We start from the raw sequence: 17,820 nt of genomic DNA on the forward strand, positions 1-17,820 counted from the left end.
TGCCTCCACTGGATACCATCAAGAGTTGCCAACCAAATCCGCTCAATCAAAACTGTGATTTCAGGGGGACGAGACTGCATTGTTTTCTACCTCCACAGCGTCGTCTTGCCTATCTGCTGTTCAATCGTTTCCCCGCTCTCTTGTCCGTTCATCAGTCCATCCCCTCTGGCTGGACAGAGAGGGCCACACATCTCACCTCGGGACAGTTGTCCAAACAAGCCTCTCCATTCACTCTGACCCCTCGAGGGAGAAAGACAATTGACAATTCACTTCCACCAGTCAATTTGTGCACTTTTGGAATTGACCCTGAACACTGGTGACACACTGGCCTCTCACTGGAGCCCGGATGAATACATAATACTGAGAATGCCAGGGAAGGGATGGGAGGGGGGATTTATTTTTTTAAAACTGAAGCCATTAAGAAAATAATGGGGAAAAAATATGCTATGCCATATAAAAATTAAAAATCCATCTTATTATTTAAAAATTGGTCAAAAGCAGAAGTTTATATGTATTTATATATATATATATGCACTTCCAAATATCATCACCTGCACAATGACTGGCAATTCAGTGCCCATGTGCAGGCCGTGTGTGGATGTGACAAGCTGTTCTCATGAAATGTTATCTAGTGCTGTACGCAAGCCAACAGCTGTCTCTTTAAAAGAGGCGTATTATTATTGTGTGTAAATAGGTTTCTAACAGCTGGTTAAAGAGTTAACATGGGAATTTACTCTTAATCTGTTTTCCACTGGAATTGCTTCATCAACTAGCTAAAAAAAAGAAAAAAAAGAAAAAGACTCTAAAGTTGCACCACATCGCAGGGTATGGAGGTTACATTTTATTAGCCTTGTGCATTTTAAAATAATCTTGCCAACATTTTTTTTTTTTTACACAAATCCCGCCATAATCCGCAGATTAGTAAATGCATTTATTTCGCTCACACTTTTAAACCCTCCCTCACCTTTTGCGAGGAGTTATGAATCCACCACCTCCTGACGACAAAAAAAGCAGACGATCACCTCATTAGCGGACCGGCTTCGCTTCCAAAACACACACACACACATAATCACACGAACACACGCTCCTTGGAGCTTATCCCGCTACAATTAAAAGTTTAATTAGTAGATTAAAAATACATTGACTGGACTTTTATCACCTTAAACTCCTCTATTATGTGTTTAGCACACACAAGTGCCTCCTTCCCATCTGAGCCATTTTGAACAGATTATCTGCATACTGAAATTCCCTTGACTACATTAAGGCTGCAGATACAAACTGGGTAGAAAAACAACCATCTGCATAATATATTGCGCGTGGCTGGATGAACACCGGACAAAGACTTTTGTATAATTAATGTTTAATATCTAGATGTGAATATTTAAATCACACTGCCACCACTTTTGTGAGGAAAAAGTGAGGAAAGTATTTTTAAAACAGATACTGGAATGAATGAATGAAATTCTTCTTCTGTGGTACATTCCAGGACATTGTACCACATCCATAAAAGGCTGGTGTACCACAGGTGTTCACTGCACACTGGCACGGCTAGTCATTATCTAGCCCAACGTGATCATTAGGAGCTGTGATGGCAGTTTGGCACCTCCTCCCTGCATTCACACACACACAAGCTGGAATTACGGAAAAAAAAAAAAACAACCTCCAATGGATACTCAAGCACTCCCCATCAGAAAGAAAAAGGGGGTGAGAGGGGAAGCTCGTTCGTCAACGAAAAGCATGTCAGAGCCAGTGCACTTTGACCCCTCCCAAACACATGCCGCAATCCAAACAGAAGGTCGACAGCAACCAGAATTCCTCCCAGCGTCACGGCGGCCTTCTCACCCAGAGCTTTTAAGGCAAATATTTTCTGATGACGACGAGAATGGGAAGCACGAAGGGAAAACGTGGAGTGGAGGTTGGGCCGAGAGATAGGGCGGCGGGGCGGGAGGGGGGTTTATTCAGAGACGCGAACCACGCACATGAACACATGCCTGTTCGTCAGGCGTGAATGAAAACTGAAACTCTCCTGTTCCAATCTGTGTTCCTCTCTTTCCCCCCCCCCCCTTTTTTTTTTCATTCCTCCAAACGGGAAGATAAATGTGAAGCCGAGGGGCACTATTGTTTGGACATCTAGCCAGGAACTGTCGCTGCTCTCATTGCCCTGGCATTAACAGCAATTATGCGCTCTATTCAGACAGCTTTTGTGCGGTCGACCCCCAGGCCCCCCCACCGTCCCAATTCACTCACACACACACAGACAGAGGCCTAACACACATTTCCCGCTTTTCTCTGAGCCCCTCCCTCCCCTCCCACTCAGCTACTGGTGAACTCATTTGACTACTGGAGCACTCTGGTCCCATTATGAATGAACTTAGAGGAAAAGGAATATGACAAACAATCTGTGGCTTCCTTCTTGGATGCACATACACAGCATCCACCGCCTTGTTAAAAAGTGACATTTCCAATGTTTTTTTGTAATTACGACGCTTTTAAAAAATAGAAAAAAATAAAAATACCAATTCTAGGTAATCATCTCTTGAAAGCAGCTAATCCTAGCCCTACCCATAACCTTCATATCTAAAAAGATGCGATCAATAGTCATTTAACCTTATCTTCTTTTGCTGGATGCAGCAAAGTAACACTGCTAAGAAAATTTCCAGCAACCACTTTTAATTATCTTATCGCCACTTCCATATAAGTTCAGAAGTTCATTCCATCCTAGGAACACCTGCATTTGTACCCTGCTGCTCTTCAGTAATTTAAAATCCATAAAGAGACAGTAAAGGTTTTTTGTTTTTCTTTGCTTTTTTTTTTTTTTTTTAAAGGAACTTGGCGTATATTGTTGGTAACATATTCCAACAGTGCAAATATTTTTGTAAGAGGAAGAAGTAAAATGGGAAAATATTGGCTTCTCAAGCATATATCTCCACACTGCTTTTGATATTAAGCATGAACTTGCCCACAATGCTGTGGATGTGCAAGATGAGCTGTTCACCGGGGTACATTGAGCTAAAATAAGGTAACATACACAGATAAGAGATTTTAAGTGTGGCTACATGGACACACACACACAATAATTTAATTTCCATGTTTGAGGGAGCCCTAATCCCTGTGGGCCAAGAGTGGAGCTAGCATATATTTAAACAGATGACACAAGTTTCATTCCAGATGTACAGTAGTATCTTTGTGTTCAGCTCTATAGAAATGCACTGGAGAAAGAGGTGGGGCTGGATGGGTGGGGGTAAACTGGGAGAGGAAGGGGGTTACACCAGGGGGCTGGGGTAAGAGGGACCCCAGTGCACAGCTGCTTAACTAATGCCTTTTTTTTTTCTTTGCTCAGACACAGAAAAGCAGAGTGTTGGTGGCTCACTGACGGAAACTAGGATAAATGGATTAATTCACTTTTAAGAATAAAAAGCAAAAATAAACATATACATATATATATCCAGATTGATAATGATTAACAGGCATAATGTCACATCGAAGGCAAAATTAGGCCTCAGATTAGCTGTTATTACATTAAAAGCAATAAAGTCGATGATTTAATTTTAAAAAAAAAAAAAAGGTTCAGCTCCAAACCAGACTTTACTGCAGCTGCTACACCCAAACCCAGCTCACACTGCCACCAGGGAACCACTACTCCCTTCGCACTAGTTTAAAATCTGATTAGAAACACACCCCACAAACTGACTGATTTTTTTTTTCCTCCTGCCTCTGTGGTGTTTCAAGCGGAGTGACAGATCGACGAGCGCGTAAGCTCTCACACGGCTCAGCCTGCCAACATCATCAGCATTAGACAATTAAGCCCCGCTAGCAGGGAGAATTTTTTTTTTATATTTTATATATAAAAAGGTAAATATTTACTGCACAAATCTTTTCCATTCATTCACCAGGCACTAACAAAACCTTACTGTACTCCCTCTCTCTCGCTCTCTTTCTGAGTCCTCAGCACCATCACCAATCCCCCCACCCCACCCCTACATCTGCGATTCATTGACTTTACAATTTACCACATGTCGAGATGGGAGAGGTCGAGCCTCCATTTGAATCACGGCACAAATATGCGAGTGATTTATTGTTTTAAAAACCCCGGGCCGATTTAGTGCAACTCCACTTTTTCTGAGCATTACTCCTATTGGCAGACCATGAACAATTACAGTTCGGACTAATTAAGCTCTGAGAATGTGCTGTGCACCGCTAATGTCTAGCAGACCCCAATTTTAGTTTAATGGTGCCAAACTTTGCTTCCCAGCCACCCCCGCCTCCCCCTTTTCTCTAACTTAACTCCTCAAATCCAAAGCAGATTGTACTTTTTTTTTTATGAGTGTTTATTGAGTCGAAGAAAAATAAGGACCTTTTTTTCCTTTTCCCCCTCTCCTTGCCTAGGATGAGAGAAGCAGCGGAGAGCGAGTGAGAGGAAAAGAGGGAGTAGATGCAGAAGAGGAAGAGAGAGATGGGGGAGAGTGAGTGAGAGAGTGAGCGGGAGCCGCTTCCGCCATACTTTGTAAACAAAAGTGATTTGCAAGACAAAAGGAGCGCAACCTTCCAACTAAATTCGGAGTGCATTCTGCAGCTTGAGGCACAAAATGCGGCCACGTCGTGCCACCAAACCCCCCACGGACACCAATTAGGCCCTATTAACATGTAAAGCCAATTTGATAAGGTGTGGGCCCTATCCCTTAAATCCGCATTAAACTATCTTCCCCCCTTGTCACGGCCACAAAAAAATAAAATCCATTTTACAACAGCCGAACACACATAATCCATATGATATACCATTGTTATGCTTATGCTGCTGCCATGTTTAGGAAAGATACTGTCTGTGTCATTTATAACAGATAACAGGCCACAGCAATGTGTGCACGTGAGCACAAAGGAGGTGGTGTGCACTTATGCGTGTTGATTATAATAATCTCACCAGAAAATCCTCCATTATTTCTTCCTTAAAAATAAAATAAAAAAAGACAAAAGACCGAGTCGGCCCCCGTATCAAAGTAGATTTATGTTTTTTTATTAAAAAAATAGGTGAATGTGCAGCAACATGAGCAGTCCTGGCGTGACTAGACGAATGAAACAAAAGAGGAAAAAAAGGGGAGAAAACTATTGTTTCAACCACACAAAGCCTTTTCACCGCCCTGTAGTAGAATCATCACGGGTTCTCGGAGAGTCTTTCTTATTTTCCTCCCTTCCCACTCTAAACACAGTATTGGATGCACAGTGTTGTGTCTTCATCCCCCGTTTTGCTCCCCACCCCGTGCACTTTCTCGTTCTTTTTTAAACTGCTCGTAATTATACGTCGAAACTCAAAACCTCCGCCAAAAGTCTCCAGGCCTGGAGAATTATGGGGCCAGGGGTGGCGTCAAATATCTTAACATTCATAAGTCCGCGAGGCAGTAAATAAAGCCAGTGGATTTACGGCCCAGCAGCCCCGATGCAGGGGAGCTGGCCGCCCAGATCCCATTCTCCCTCCCTCAGCCTCTGCATCCACAGACCTGTTGAGGTGTAGATATTAGCCCACAGCACCGGGAGTTAACCCGCCACCTTTTTTTAAAAAGCCTAGTGTTAGCATTGGCAGGAAACAAAAGGTAGTGAGGAAGAAAGGAAGAGAGCAAAGGGAACAGGGGGAAAGGAGATAGAAAACCCAGGGTGAACTAGCCAGGCCACTTCTGCAATTCAACCTGCACCGAGTGATCCAGTAGGCCTTTGTGTGAGGTTTAGGGAGGAGGGAGACGGCAGGGAAAGGAGAGGAGGAGACGAGGGCAGGAAGGCTTTTAAAGCCCGGGCACAGCGTCATGTCAAATTGCTAAATGATACTAAATTGTGAGCCTCCTTGGGCTTAGGTGGTAGGAAAAACAAATTTTCACTGGTTATGACTCCCAGAGGTCAGACAAACTATCGTAATAGCCACATGCAAGAAATCTTTTTTTCCCCTCCTTAAGTCATGCAAACACTAAATAAGTGAAGCAAGTTAAGACGTCCAGGGAGATCAGAATCACCGCCAGCTGATGGGAAACATTTAAACCCATCAGAATTTAGCCTGTAAGACTTCCAATCAATTGTATTCATTTATATAATTTTTAAAGAGGCAAAAGGAAAAACCAGCATCGCAGCATCACCAAAACCGAGTGGAGAAAAAGAAAAGGCGAAGGTAAAAGCAGCGAGAATCAAAGCCTTTCATGCCATGAAGGAGAAAGTCTCATTCTAATGATACTAGCAGTCATATTCAGTGCCTTACATGACATGTTAGGGAGCAAGACAGCTAATCAATGTCCAGGTGAATTATTTATGCCAGCTTTAAGTCTAATAGATTTATATTACAGCGACCGCTGACTTCAAAGCGCTAATGGCTGGACACACAGCGCGCTGCAGACAAGAGGGGGCCGAGGCAGTACAGTAGGAAGACCACCATAAGTCAAAAACCACGTCCAGGTGCATCAGTAGGTTAAGCTGTAATAAAGGTTTCCTAATCATCTGCAAACGAGCACCTCCTTCTTTTAGATTTTGTAATGACTTTTCCTTAAATAAGGGAAAGCGGCACAGAGAGGAAAACAACAGATAAAAAAATAAATAAATAAATCTGGGAGCATATATTTTAAAAAAAAAATTAAAAATCTTTCCTTTCCTCAATTATGTCCGAGAATAGTATTTCAAGGGCATCATTAAGAGGGCAAAGGTCAATACGGTCTCGCCGCAGCATCCTCCAGCCATACCACACAGTTTACTGCTTTTCTAACTGCTGCATAAGCACAAGGAAACGAGCGCTCCACACACAGTAGTGTGTGACAGCAAACTACAAAACTCTGCCATCGAAACAAGGAAGTGCTTCACTTCAAATCATGCGTGTTGTTGTGAATGTGTGTTTGTGTCAGTGCTGATGAGAATAATGAGTGACTAATTCCACATACCAGCCAGCAGCGTTAAAAAGGCTGGCTGACTAAGAGAGAATGAATGGCAAAATGTTCTCCTATGTGCAAAAGAAGCACGCACGCAAAGAGAGAACCTGTGTAAGCAGCAAAAGAAATATTTCATGTGAAACCATGGGTGATCATGTTGAACTCAAAAGCAGAATTTGTGTCAAACACAAAAGAAGGCATTGTGTGTCAGATGTGCGTTGATTTCCAAGGTGTGCGGAGAACACAAAAAAAAAAAAGAGGTAACAAATATCAGTTTCGTTAGGCAGAGCTGAGGTGGTGGTGGTGGTGGCGGCGGGGGGGTGTTGGAGGGTCACATTTCCTAATGCCTGGTCTTTGCCTTAACCTTGTAAAATGAGATGACAGGTCCTAAAGCGCAGACTTGTAATTGCAACCGTTTAAAATAGGGGGGCAAAGAAAAAGGAAAAAAAAAAACAAAAACACCCATGGTTGAGAAAATTATGCTGCTTAAGGATTGCCATCGCCCAGTGGGACCGGCGAGGTGCTGAGCAAATGAGTAAGTGGGCATAATTACAGCATGGCTGATTGTGTTTAAATAAATAACATGAATTTATTTATAAATATGGGTTTACTGCATGGCACATGTTTGCCATGGATTCCTCGCTGGGAGCAAAGGCAGTGCAGATGCAAAACAACACAGTCTCACACAATTCCTATCAGTAAATCACACCATACATTCAAACATATAGAAATATATATATATATGTCTGTATATGTATATATATACACACGCATTTGAAAGAATAATTAGAAAAAGTAAAAAATTAAATTAAAAAGAAAAAAATGCACTGCTTGATGTTTCAGGGGGAAAAGCTATCACGCATGCATCTTTTACATAGTGTCTTTACAGGTTTTGACACATGCAAATCACTCTGCAAAAAAAAACCAACCCAATTTGCATATTGATTTTATTTGTGTGGTTTTACACTGCTTTCCCCTGCTTACAGTGTGTCAGAAAAGCTGCTATATAAAGGCCTGAATGCTCATGCATGGTGTTGCATTTAGAAAAAAGGGCATTTTTGATGAGGCCATGCAAACACAAGCCAACTGCATTATTCAGGAGAGTAAAAACATGCACTTGTAAGCCTGGAGAATACGCAGACCCTTAGTAGTAATAATGATAATAACAACAATAATAATGTCATAATCATTATTAAATTATAACAAGGAGAATAAAATTTTCACAGGGGCTTGTGCATTTGATTTAAAAGTTGCTAAAAATATTGGTAAAAATGCCGTGCACGTAAAGCTGACATATAACAATAACCTACTTATTTCTGTTTTTCCTTTTCTCCTTTTATTTTAACCCACTTGCAGCTCTTTAGCACTGTTAGCATGCTAGCTTCTGACCAGGGCAAACGGGCTGGGAGCCGCGTGCGGGCACGCATGCACGCATGCATGCCATTGTACTGTACACTTCACGGGGAGTTTGCAAAACTTGGCTCTGCATTTTTATCGGCTGCACTTCAGGGTGACAACACTCCGCGTCTGCCTTTGCCTCGGCGCCTAACCCGGGGAGTCAGTGTGTGTGTGTGTGTGTGTGTGTGTGTGTGACGAGTGTGTGTGCACATACAAGCTGTAAATAAATGAACTTACTGTGCGTGCTGTTGGAGAAAGTGATCCATTGGGAAGGTAGGGGCTTGTGAGATCGGGGATCATTATAAATGGATAGCCCGGGTACGGTGGGCTCTTGAACAGCCCTCCATCTTGCCTTTTCGCAGCTAACATGGCGAGGGGGGGAAGAGGGGGTTGTGGGAGAGAAGAAAACTTTTTTTTATAAAGTGGCCTTGAGAACTTTTTTTTTTTTTTTGCAAAAAAATTGCAATTGCATAATAAAAGGCGGAGGCACAGGCACATATAATGTCATGTTGTAGGTAGAAATAAAATAAAAAACAAGAGTGAACAATAAAGCAGAAACTCACCCTCCTCTAAACTTTCCCTTGTTTTGTCTCTGAAAGTTTCAGATCTAGGCGCAGGCCGTCTTTCCGCCTTGAAATGCAATGAAACACAAGGATTGCGTTAAAGTTAGCACAGCGGACGGTGAAGGGCGATAGTTAACTTTCTTTCCAAGTCCACCCGCTGTTACAGTGTTAGTAAATGTAGGCCCCTAAACTTAAAAACAGCGCCGGGGGGACGATCGATCCCCGATTTTTTTTTCTCTAACATGCGAAGAAACAGACTGAACTCACCTCTGAATCCGACGAGCTGTTCTGATTTGTTTCCGACTCGTTTACAAGAGAAGATTTGACATCTGCTAAATCCCTTTCTGCCGAGGAGTTCTCCGAAATTTTCTCTTCCTGCTCCCCTTCGTCTTTGAAGGAAATCATTTCATCGTTTGCGCCCAGATCGTCCCCTCCACCGCCGTTGAGCTGCGGCATTTTTCCCGAGCAAAAATCTTTTCTCTTTTCTTTTTTTTTAAGAGACAAGGGGGCACAAAAAAACCAAAAAAAAAGTTTTTAAAAAAAACCTTGATCTCGGTGATCTAGAAAAGTCCGAGTTTAAGTTTGGGGTCTGTATTGGCGTTTTCCAAAGCTCTGGCGGTTGGTACAAAACTAAAAAAGAAGGGAATCTTGGCAGAAAAAGGAAGCCGGAGAAGGAGCCGAGCCGCTCGGATTGAGTGAGTTGAAGTTGGTCGGAGTGGTTTTCAGTTCAAAGGCGGCGCTGATTGACAGATAGAGAGGGATGGAAATAGAGAGAGTCTGGATTCAGGATTATTGACAGGGAGAAACACACAAGAAACTAATGAGATTCAAACAGGGAGGGACTTGAAGTGACGTTTTCATAAATAGGAGGAAAAAAAAGGAGAGAGAGAGAGGGAGGGAGGGGAGAGATAGTGAGAGATGGAGGCTGGAGGAAGCCGGCGGACGACTGCGGTGAAAAAAGCATGTGAGGAGGAAAAAGGCAGTTTGGGAGCAGGACAGTGATGGTAAAATAGGAGGAAGATAGGAGTTGCTTGCAAATGTGGATTAAACGCACATATGGGCGGTCTCCCAGAGGGGGGAGGAAGAAAAAATGAAAATAAAAAAATGAAAAGAGGGTACTTCCTCAGGCTGTTTGCAACCAGTTTGACTCCTCTGTTCCCGACCAGTCTGCCACACTAGGGCCAAATAAAGTTAAGATCATAGCTGAAATTAAAGTTTTATTTTTTTATCCCCTCCAATCCTATCCTTTCACATTCAGATTCTCTAACCTACTTTTGGATCTGTCCTTAGTTTGCATACTAACTACTAGAGGCCCATCAAGGCAGAATAAAAGCTATTACTCCGACCTTGTTTTCCTACTTTATCTGCTTTGTCAGGTCCTTAGATCTATTTTTCATCATATTAGATAATGTTTCCTCAGATCTATTTTTTGGGATGGAGGGTGTTATTGCATCCTGCTTTCTTGACAGGTGTGATGTCCTTTGGGACTAACCTGAATTCCTCACTGGCAGCACAGACTGACTACATATATTTATTTATTTTTCTCTCTCTCTCTCTTCTCTTTTAGCACCCAGGCTGGACACAAACAACTGATGCAGATTTAGATGCTCCAATTCTGCGTTTTATTTAGCAGAAAATCAACCACAGACAGCTATATGATACTGCAGACTACACATATGCATATATTAGGAAGAAAGTTGAGAGAACTGCTTATAATTTGACGATATACATATTTTTTTTAGATTTTATAGATTTTATCATCTAAAAGCCATTGCATAAAATTATTATAAAAAATGTTTTTTAAAAAAGAGAAAAATGTTTACCAGTTTTCTCAAAATAAAATTGATTCATTAAGGGTATGCGTTAAATAACAAAAGAAATTATATTATATTATATATTATATATAAATATATAGATATACATATATATATCTATATATATGCATATCGGTAAATGAGTAGGAGGGGGAGGTGAACCTCATCAGGCAGGAAATGCATTTTCTCTTACAGCCAATATTTGATGGAGTAATCACACAAACACACACACACATGCACAAAAAAATTTAAATATAGCTGCAAGAAACAGAGCTGCATCATACATCCAGGTGACACTTACACTCTGTTGCAACATGGCTCCTTTCAGGCAAAAATAAAAGAGTGTGAGATCAAAAAAAAAAAACAAGCCACAGAATTGCTGATTAAAAAAATATTGTTTCATGTCATCACGCTCTAAGACGCATAAAAACAAATATTATGACGCTAATTCCTCTGTATCTGCTCTCAGCAGTGTTGTCAAACAGAACTGATGGGGAATTATGTGCACAGCGTAGCACCACTGTGCTGTGAATCTGCCTGCCTGACTCACCTAGACCAGGCAGCACCATGAAAGCAGACGATTCCGCTCGGTGATCACTGATGTGCCTTATCTGGATGCGGTGAAAGCTGTGATTGTGTTAGCTGGCTGCAGCCCAGCCAGCAGTGTTAGGGGGCGAGGAGGAAAAGGGGAAGGCATTGCCGTCTGTGGTTCTCATCCAGTGTGTCTGTGTTTAGGCAGCCGGTGGAAGAAGAAGAGGCACCCTGCCGCTCGGGGCCCTCCAAACCCGAGCCCACACAGACCAGACCAAAGCAGAGGAGATCCAAGCTGGCCTCTCCCCGGATTGCCTCAGCAGGTACCTGAGAGTTTACTGGGGGCTGGCAGCATGTTATCATGCATGCCGTGGGGACACCTGCCTCTGATGCCGCCCTGGTGATTCTAATCTACAGGACCCTTTAATATCATAATGATAGGCTATGCTGCTGCCGCCGCTGCCTTGAATGATGGAGCGGGAGCACACTCAGTGTCTGTCGCTGTTATTTATTTTGTTACCGGCATCTTCACCTCTGCATCCTTGTGGCTGTCGTTCAGTGCAGACGCAGACTGCCTCATCCTCCTTTGGCTGAGCGCGTGGAGGAAGTCAGAAGCATCACCTGCGCCTGATCACATGATCGCACTCTGACCTTTTTTCTTTTCTTTTTTTTTTGAACTGGCACTTTTGGAAATGAAACTTGGCGCAGATTTAATCACACTAATGTTCCCTCACACACATTTAATATAAATAAATGTCAAATTAAAAGTATATAATGCATGCTTTGATCATTTTGCTTTTGCTTTACAGGAACAAAACACGACATTGCTTTGAAATATACACGCATGCAGCAATATTTGCAACACACACACAAGAAGCTTTTTACGTAGTAGTCCACATTTTGCTTTTAATTTGCTCCTTTGCTTTCAAATAGTGGCTTGAATAATTAAATGGCCTACCCAGTCCAAACAGTCTTTGGTGAAAAGAGCTTTCATGAAGAGGAGTTACTGTTTACTATAATCTCATAATTCTTCTCAATCCCCACCACCACCCTGCACATATGCTTCATGTTTGTGTAAAGCAAATAGAAGCTGCACAAGTAAAAACTGACATGTGTTTAGGCTGTACTGGTTTATGTACAGCCTGCACAGACAAAAATATCCCATAGGTTTTGTGTTCACATGTACGCGGCTAAATAAAGTTTGTCTACAGCTGTTCCCAGTCTTAAAAACACAACAGGAGGAGGGTTAAAAAGATTCAGAGTCCTCGAATCCTCAGACATCACAGCAAATAGTCGCCTGCTTTCGAGCAACATGCAGCGAACATGCTCTGCGTTGTCAAACGGTTAATTTCCCATCATGCATCTGCGTTGCCACTAAAAGGTCTCTCGTTGCTGATTAACATATTAACGCTGGACATTTTCCTCCTTTTTTTCCTGCACAAAAAAGCAGGCTGTTTTATGGTAACTTATTTATTCCTGCGACGAGGTTTGTTTACTTGTTAATAAGCCAGACTTAACATTTAACTTCATGTGCATTTGCAAATTCCCTCTATTGTTGAGAAAGATGCTGCGGAGCATTTTTTTTGGCATTTGGCTCACATGAATTCTATCACCGGGATAATACTGCAGTTAGCCGTAATTACATCTATACTAATAGTCCTCATTGGGGTTTTTTTTTTTTTCCTTTTTAAAGAATGGACAGGATGGAGAAATAGATGTCTGTTTTACCTGATTATGAAAACCATGTCTAATGCTGTATATTATTTTAGGCTAAAAGCCAAATCACACAACAAATATCTAGTTTGCGCTTGCATTTGTGTGCAAATGGTTGAGCCCGCTTTCTTGAACACTCTTCCTCTCATTGTGCTCGCCAGATTGAGTGCATGGCTGTTGTCTAAGCATTTCTGTGTCTTTTAATTACTCACTGGATGGATTGGGGGGTTTATATTCTATACATCAAAACGTGGCAAATGATGAGGAAAGAGCCGCTTTCTTGAAAATGAAGTCATTTCATGTGCACAATGTATATACAGTCGATATATACATTTATATATTTATTTTCACTCTTATTGTAAATGTACAAAAGGAGTTTCTCTGCTCCCTTGCCCCTCAGCACTGTAATCATTTGACACAATAGGACAATTTATTTGAGAGAAAAAAAAAAGCTTTGTATACAGGAATTCCATTCATAAATCCTTCAGAAATTAATTTAAGAAGGAAAACGCTCAGAGAGTTATATTGACCAAAGCTTTAAGGGCTGAGGGTTATGTCTTTTTCACAGAGAGGACCTGTTATCAATGTAGAAAGAAGAAATCCAGTGCGTCTGCTCACTGAAGGTCACTGATGTCTGAGGGATGTGTTTTGCAGGAACATATTAGTATAAAAAGCACAATGTTTTGTTTTGTTTTTTAATGCATTCAATTTCTGTCTGTGTTTATAACCCACATTACAAATCTCAGTGATGACAGCACAGGATAAGAATAATAGCATAATGAATTTGCCTGTGACTCTGCACTCATCCAAATCAATATTACCCCCACGAGAGTAATAAAAGAAACAGCTCGGCGAGCGTCTCATTAGGTTAAAAGTTTGTGACTCAATTATCAGAACAGGTCAAACCTGAGGATGTAAAAAAGTTTCATTTTTATTTTTGCCAAGAAAAAAAAATTGGACGAGGAGTTAGCTTGCAAACAGACGTCCAGTCTGTTTGCAAGCTAACAGACTGGACGTGTGTGCTGAATGTAGGCACACTGCTCTTCATATTACTGGAGGAACCGGACTCAAGCAGGAGCTGAGCGTCTCCAGAACTCATCCGCGCAGCCAGCATCATGGGAACTACGTGAGCTGTCTCCTGTCGCCTTCAAAACAAACAGCCGAGCGATTTTCAGAAATGGACGAGATAGCCATTAATCAAGGTCCGAGGCAGGGCCTGAACTCTTTAAACATGGAATCCACCTGTTAGACGAGCTAACTTATGTACTGTGCTGCACACATGCACACGCACATGCACACGCACACACTGTTCACCTGTCCATCAGAGCAGCATCTTGCAGAGAGGAGCAAGCCAAGCCGCTGCTGGCTGGTAAATGTTGCTTAAAGGTCAGTGGTGTTTGAGCCAATCGGTTGGTGGTTAAGTAATATTTTCAGACTGGCTTTAGGTAGCCGAAGAAGATGTTTATAGGCTGATTCAGGTGACTCATGTCATTCATGTGTTTCCTAATGGATCTTCTGTGAATTCAGTTTATATGTAATGCAAAGCAAACATGTAGTAGCCTTTGTCACGCAGAAATCACTGACAGCCTGCATAAAGGAATCACAGATGGGTAAAGCCCACTGGCATTCTTCTTAAAAGCACGGCCCTCCCTGCAACGATGCACATAAGCACTCAGGCGGCAAAATCCTGATGAATTTGAGGTGTTCACCTTGTCAGCTGGCGAGCTGCTAAAGCAAAAGTCAGACAACAAATTTAACCTGTGACCTTCATGTTTTTCACCACTAAAGAAAAAGTAAAAGAGGACAAATGTGGAGAAAGTATCTCCCTGCTGAGTCCTGCTTTATCCCTCTGAAGAACACCAGGACTCCCTCTTCTTTAATGGTATTGTAAGCAGGACCGTTGACATCTCTGCGCTTTTAATGAGGAGAAACTCTTTCTGATTCTTGGTTAAGAGAGGGAGAGTCTCATAGAAGGTGCTTCCTCAAACAGGAAGCAGAGGGCCTTATTGTAAGAGGAGGAAAAAAGAGGGAACTGTGCCTTCTTCATGTTCCTGACAATGAGACGTTAATTAAAATCACAGTAAGGGCAAGTTGACCTTTTTTGGGGGTTATGTAAATGATGGAAACAGGTGCCTTTGTGTGACTGCGTGCGAGTTTTCAGCAAACTTTTGTTGTCTTGTGTATGCATGCTATTTTTAAGATATCCAAGGGACTTATGCTCATTGAAGACAAAGTTTTGGTAGCACATTATCTAAACGTCTTTGCAGTAAACCAACCCACAGAGAGGAATTTGAGATGTTATTTCAAACATAAAGAGCGCCCATTTGAACTTGACATTACTGCTCATTTGCAGAGTTATGAAGAAGCGACGGGTTTTCTTTCAATGCTATAAATTCTTGGAAAAAGCTTGAGTACAGAGAACCCATTGCATCTTTAACGTGCGCCGTTATTAACGAGCGAGACAATGGAGACGTGACCTTGTGTGAAATGAGTCGCCTCTCGGTATAAATCAGAGCCGTGGCGTGTTCATTTGGCTATGTTTTCATTAACAGAGTGGAAGATGAGCCGCTTAATGAGACATCAGTCTGCGTTCTTTGTGCAATACAAGTCAAAAGAAAGCTAAACATCATCCAAGGTTAAGTTGTGAGCAGGTTATAGCTGATGCGAAGGCTCATATCTTGGTGGTCACATATTGCTCTCGGTATCTACACACACAAAACAAGAGAACCACAAGAATATCATGTAGGTCTGAGCCAAAATCTGTTTGTCGTGTATACAAACCCCTTTTGTTTACTTGAGGTTGCATTCGCTTTGTAAAATATATGCGCTAAAATCCAGTCTTTATTAGACTGTTTAAAACTGTGAGTAATATAAGTAGAGGGTGGGAAGCTTTTGTACAAACCATTACCATTTTAACTAGTCTCTATGTAATTACACTGGACTCCTTTGTGCCCTATCTAACACTGGAACACACATTTTACATCTCATTCCTCCAGATTCTTACCTGAAACTACTTGACATGTTGTTTTTCGTATCTTTATCTGTTAAATAAAACACCTTACTTTACCTCAGTGTGTCCTTTGTTTTATACTTGTGTATATATACATCTGTATTTATTTGACTCCGAGTTCCTGTGTTCCCAGACCCAGTGTATGTGTGCAAATGGCAAATAAAAGATTTGATCTTCTCTTTATCTTGACTTCAGTAATAGTCTAACTTATAAGACTCATTCTTTTAATTTAAATCTTATACACCTAAATAACACTTTAGAGCCTTATATTATGTGTGCCTGTTCCTAAGGACATAAGCCAGACAACTGCATTAAGTATTTAGGTCATTACTAAGTAGCATAATGTCAAACAATTTTTTTAATCCTGTATTAAAAATCACAAGCAATTAAAGTAAAAGCACTCATTATGCAAAGTTTTCAGTGGTTTTCCATATTATAATGTTAATATTTTGACTTAATAAACTGATCATTACCATATATTGTGTTTGTCTCTAGAAATTATTGTTGTCATGTATATTTTGTAAAGTAAACTTTCATAAAATGGCACTAAAGTCTCATTTATCCATCCATTTTTTTAACTGCTTATCCAGCTAGAGTCGTAGGGCAGCTGGATCCTATCCCAGCCATCGGAGACAGGTTACACCCGAGGAAACCGGAGCGCCTGAGGAAAAACCATGCAGCCACCAGCTCCACACAGAGAGCCCCCCAGCTGTCCAGCAGGTTCAAATCAAGAAACAGTCTTAATTTGAGGTGGCAGCGCTACCCACTGCACTACCACGCTGTCAAAAAATATCTTAATATAGATTACACATACAGTACTGTGCAAAAGTCATGAATCACCCATTAGTTTTTTTTTAATACAATATCTTACATATAAGGAGCCAGACTTTCTCCATAGTTCTCCAGGCTTTCTTAAAGTTTTTCAAACTTTTTCTTTGGACATTGGCTGCTTTTCACTCATTTTAGTCCAGTCCTTGTACCTGATCACTTTCAGACAGATGTTATTTTGTTTAGCCATTTAACCTTGACACAATAATTATAATTTATATAATTTATAATTATAATTTAGATCAGCGGTCCCCAAACCCCAGGCCACGGACCAGTACCGGTTCGTGAGTCACTTGGTACCGGGCCGTGAGAGTTGAGCCACGGGTGTGAAATTTATGGTTTTCAGGGTTTTTATCGTTAACTCGGTTTCCCTGGGTCTTTTCTCGTGTTGTAGTTGTGCGTCTTATTTTGAAAGAAATATTTACGCGCTACCATAGTGACCAGAGAGGGTTAAGGACCAGAGGGGAGGATGTCACTCTCAGTGTTGTTGGCGCATTTCAGGAGGATGCTGCTAATAAAGTTACACAATTACACAGTGAATTCGCATTTATTATTATATTTACAAAAAAAACACAGTTTTTGTCTTGGTTGTATCATTTTATTTTGGATCTTCTGTGAATCGCGACACCTTAAAGGCCGGTCCGTGAAAATATTATCGACCAGAGACCTGACATAGGACCTGAGAAATGCACGTTACCCTTCAGTCCATCTACTACTCTCCAAAGCCTCATTAGTAATGGTCTCAGTGGAAGGGTGGCTGTCATAAAGCTTTTCTTGAGGAAGAGAAAAAGGGAGTTATGCCAAATTACACAAGAGGTGGACTGAAAATCAGTGGCAATAGGTCTTATGGAGTGATTAGGTCAAATCATTCTCAATATGTACAAGGTCACTGGAAATCTCCTAAGAGGGCCAGAAAACTGAATGTCTAAAGAAAAGTGTTGGGAATCTTTTCGAATTTGATAGAATTGTGAACACGGATGCTTTTGCTTTGACCTTAAAATCTACCATGTATGTACCATCCTAATAGTGTTTGACTGACACCAGCTTCATTTTTCAGCATGACAATGATC

General features: G+C 41.4%; 1 protein-coding gene across 18 annotated transcripts in view; it reads right to left on the minus strand.

The window, feature by feature from the left end:
- Positions 1-17,820, minus strand: part of tcf7l2 (transcription factor 7 like 2) — a 107,725-nt gene that overhangs the window by 77,822 nt on the left and 12,083 nt on the right. For 2 of the 18 annotated variants that reach the window (XM_085284700.1, XM_085284701.1), the window contains exons 4-6: positions 9,122-9,593; positions 8,855-8,921; positions 8,529-8,653 (exon numbers count right to left, since the gene is read on the minus strand). In XM_085284700.1, the coding sequence (XP_085140826.1) occupies positions 8,529-8,653; positions 8,855-8,921; positions 9,122-9,310 (381 nt within the window). In that variant the 5' untranslated portion in view covers positions 9,311-9,593. Of the gene's footprint in view, positions 1-8,528; positions 8,654-8,854; positions 8,922-9,121; positions 9,995-17,820 lie in introns of those variants that run through there. The other 16 variants (XM_085284702.1, XM_085284699.1, XM_085284714.1 and 13 more) reach the window with 10 other exon arrangements.

Source organism: Mchenga conophoros, linkage group LG8 (assembly GCF_057382185.1).
Source record: "Mchenga conophoros isolate Kocher_MC1m ecotype Shallow Benthic linkage group LG8, M_conophoros_male_GT1.1, whole genome shotgun sequence".
In the NCBI taxonomy this organism is placed as follows: Eukaryota; Metazoa; Chordata; class Actinopteri; order Cichliformes; family Cichlidae; genus Mchenga; species Mchenga conophoros.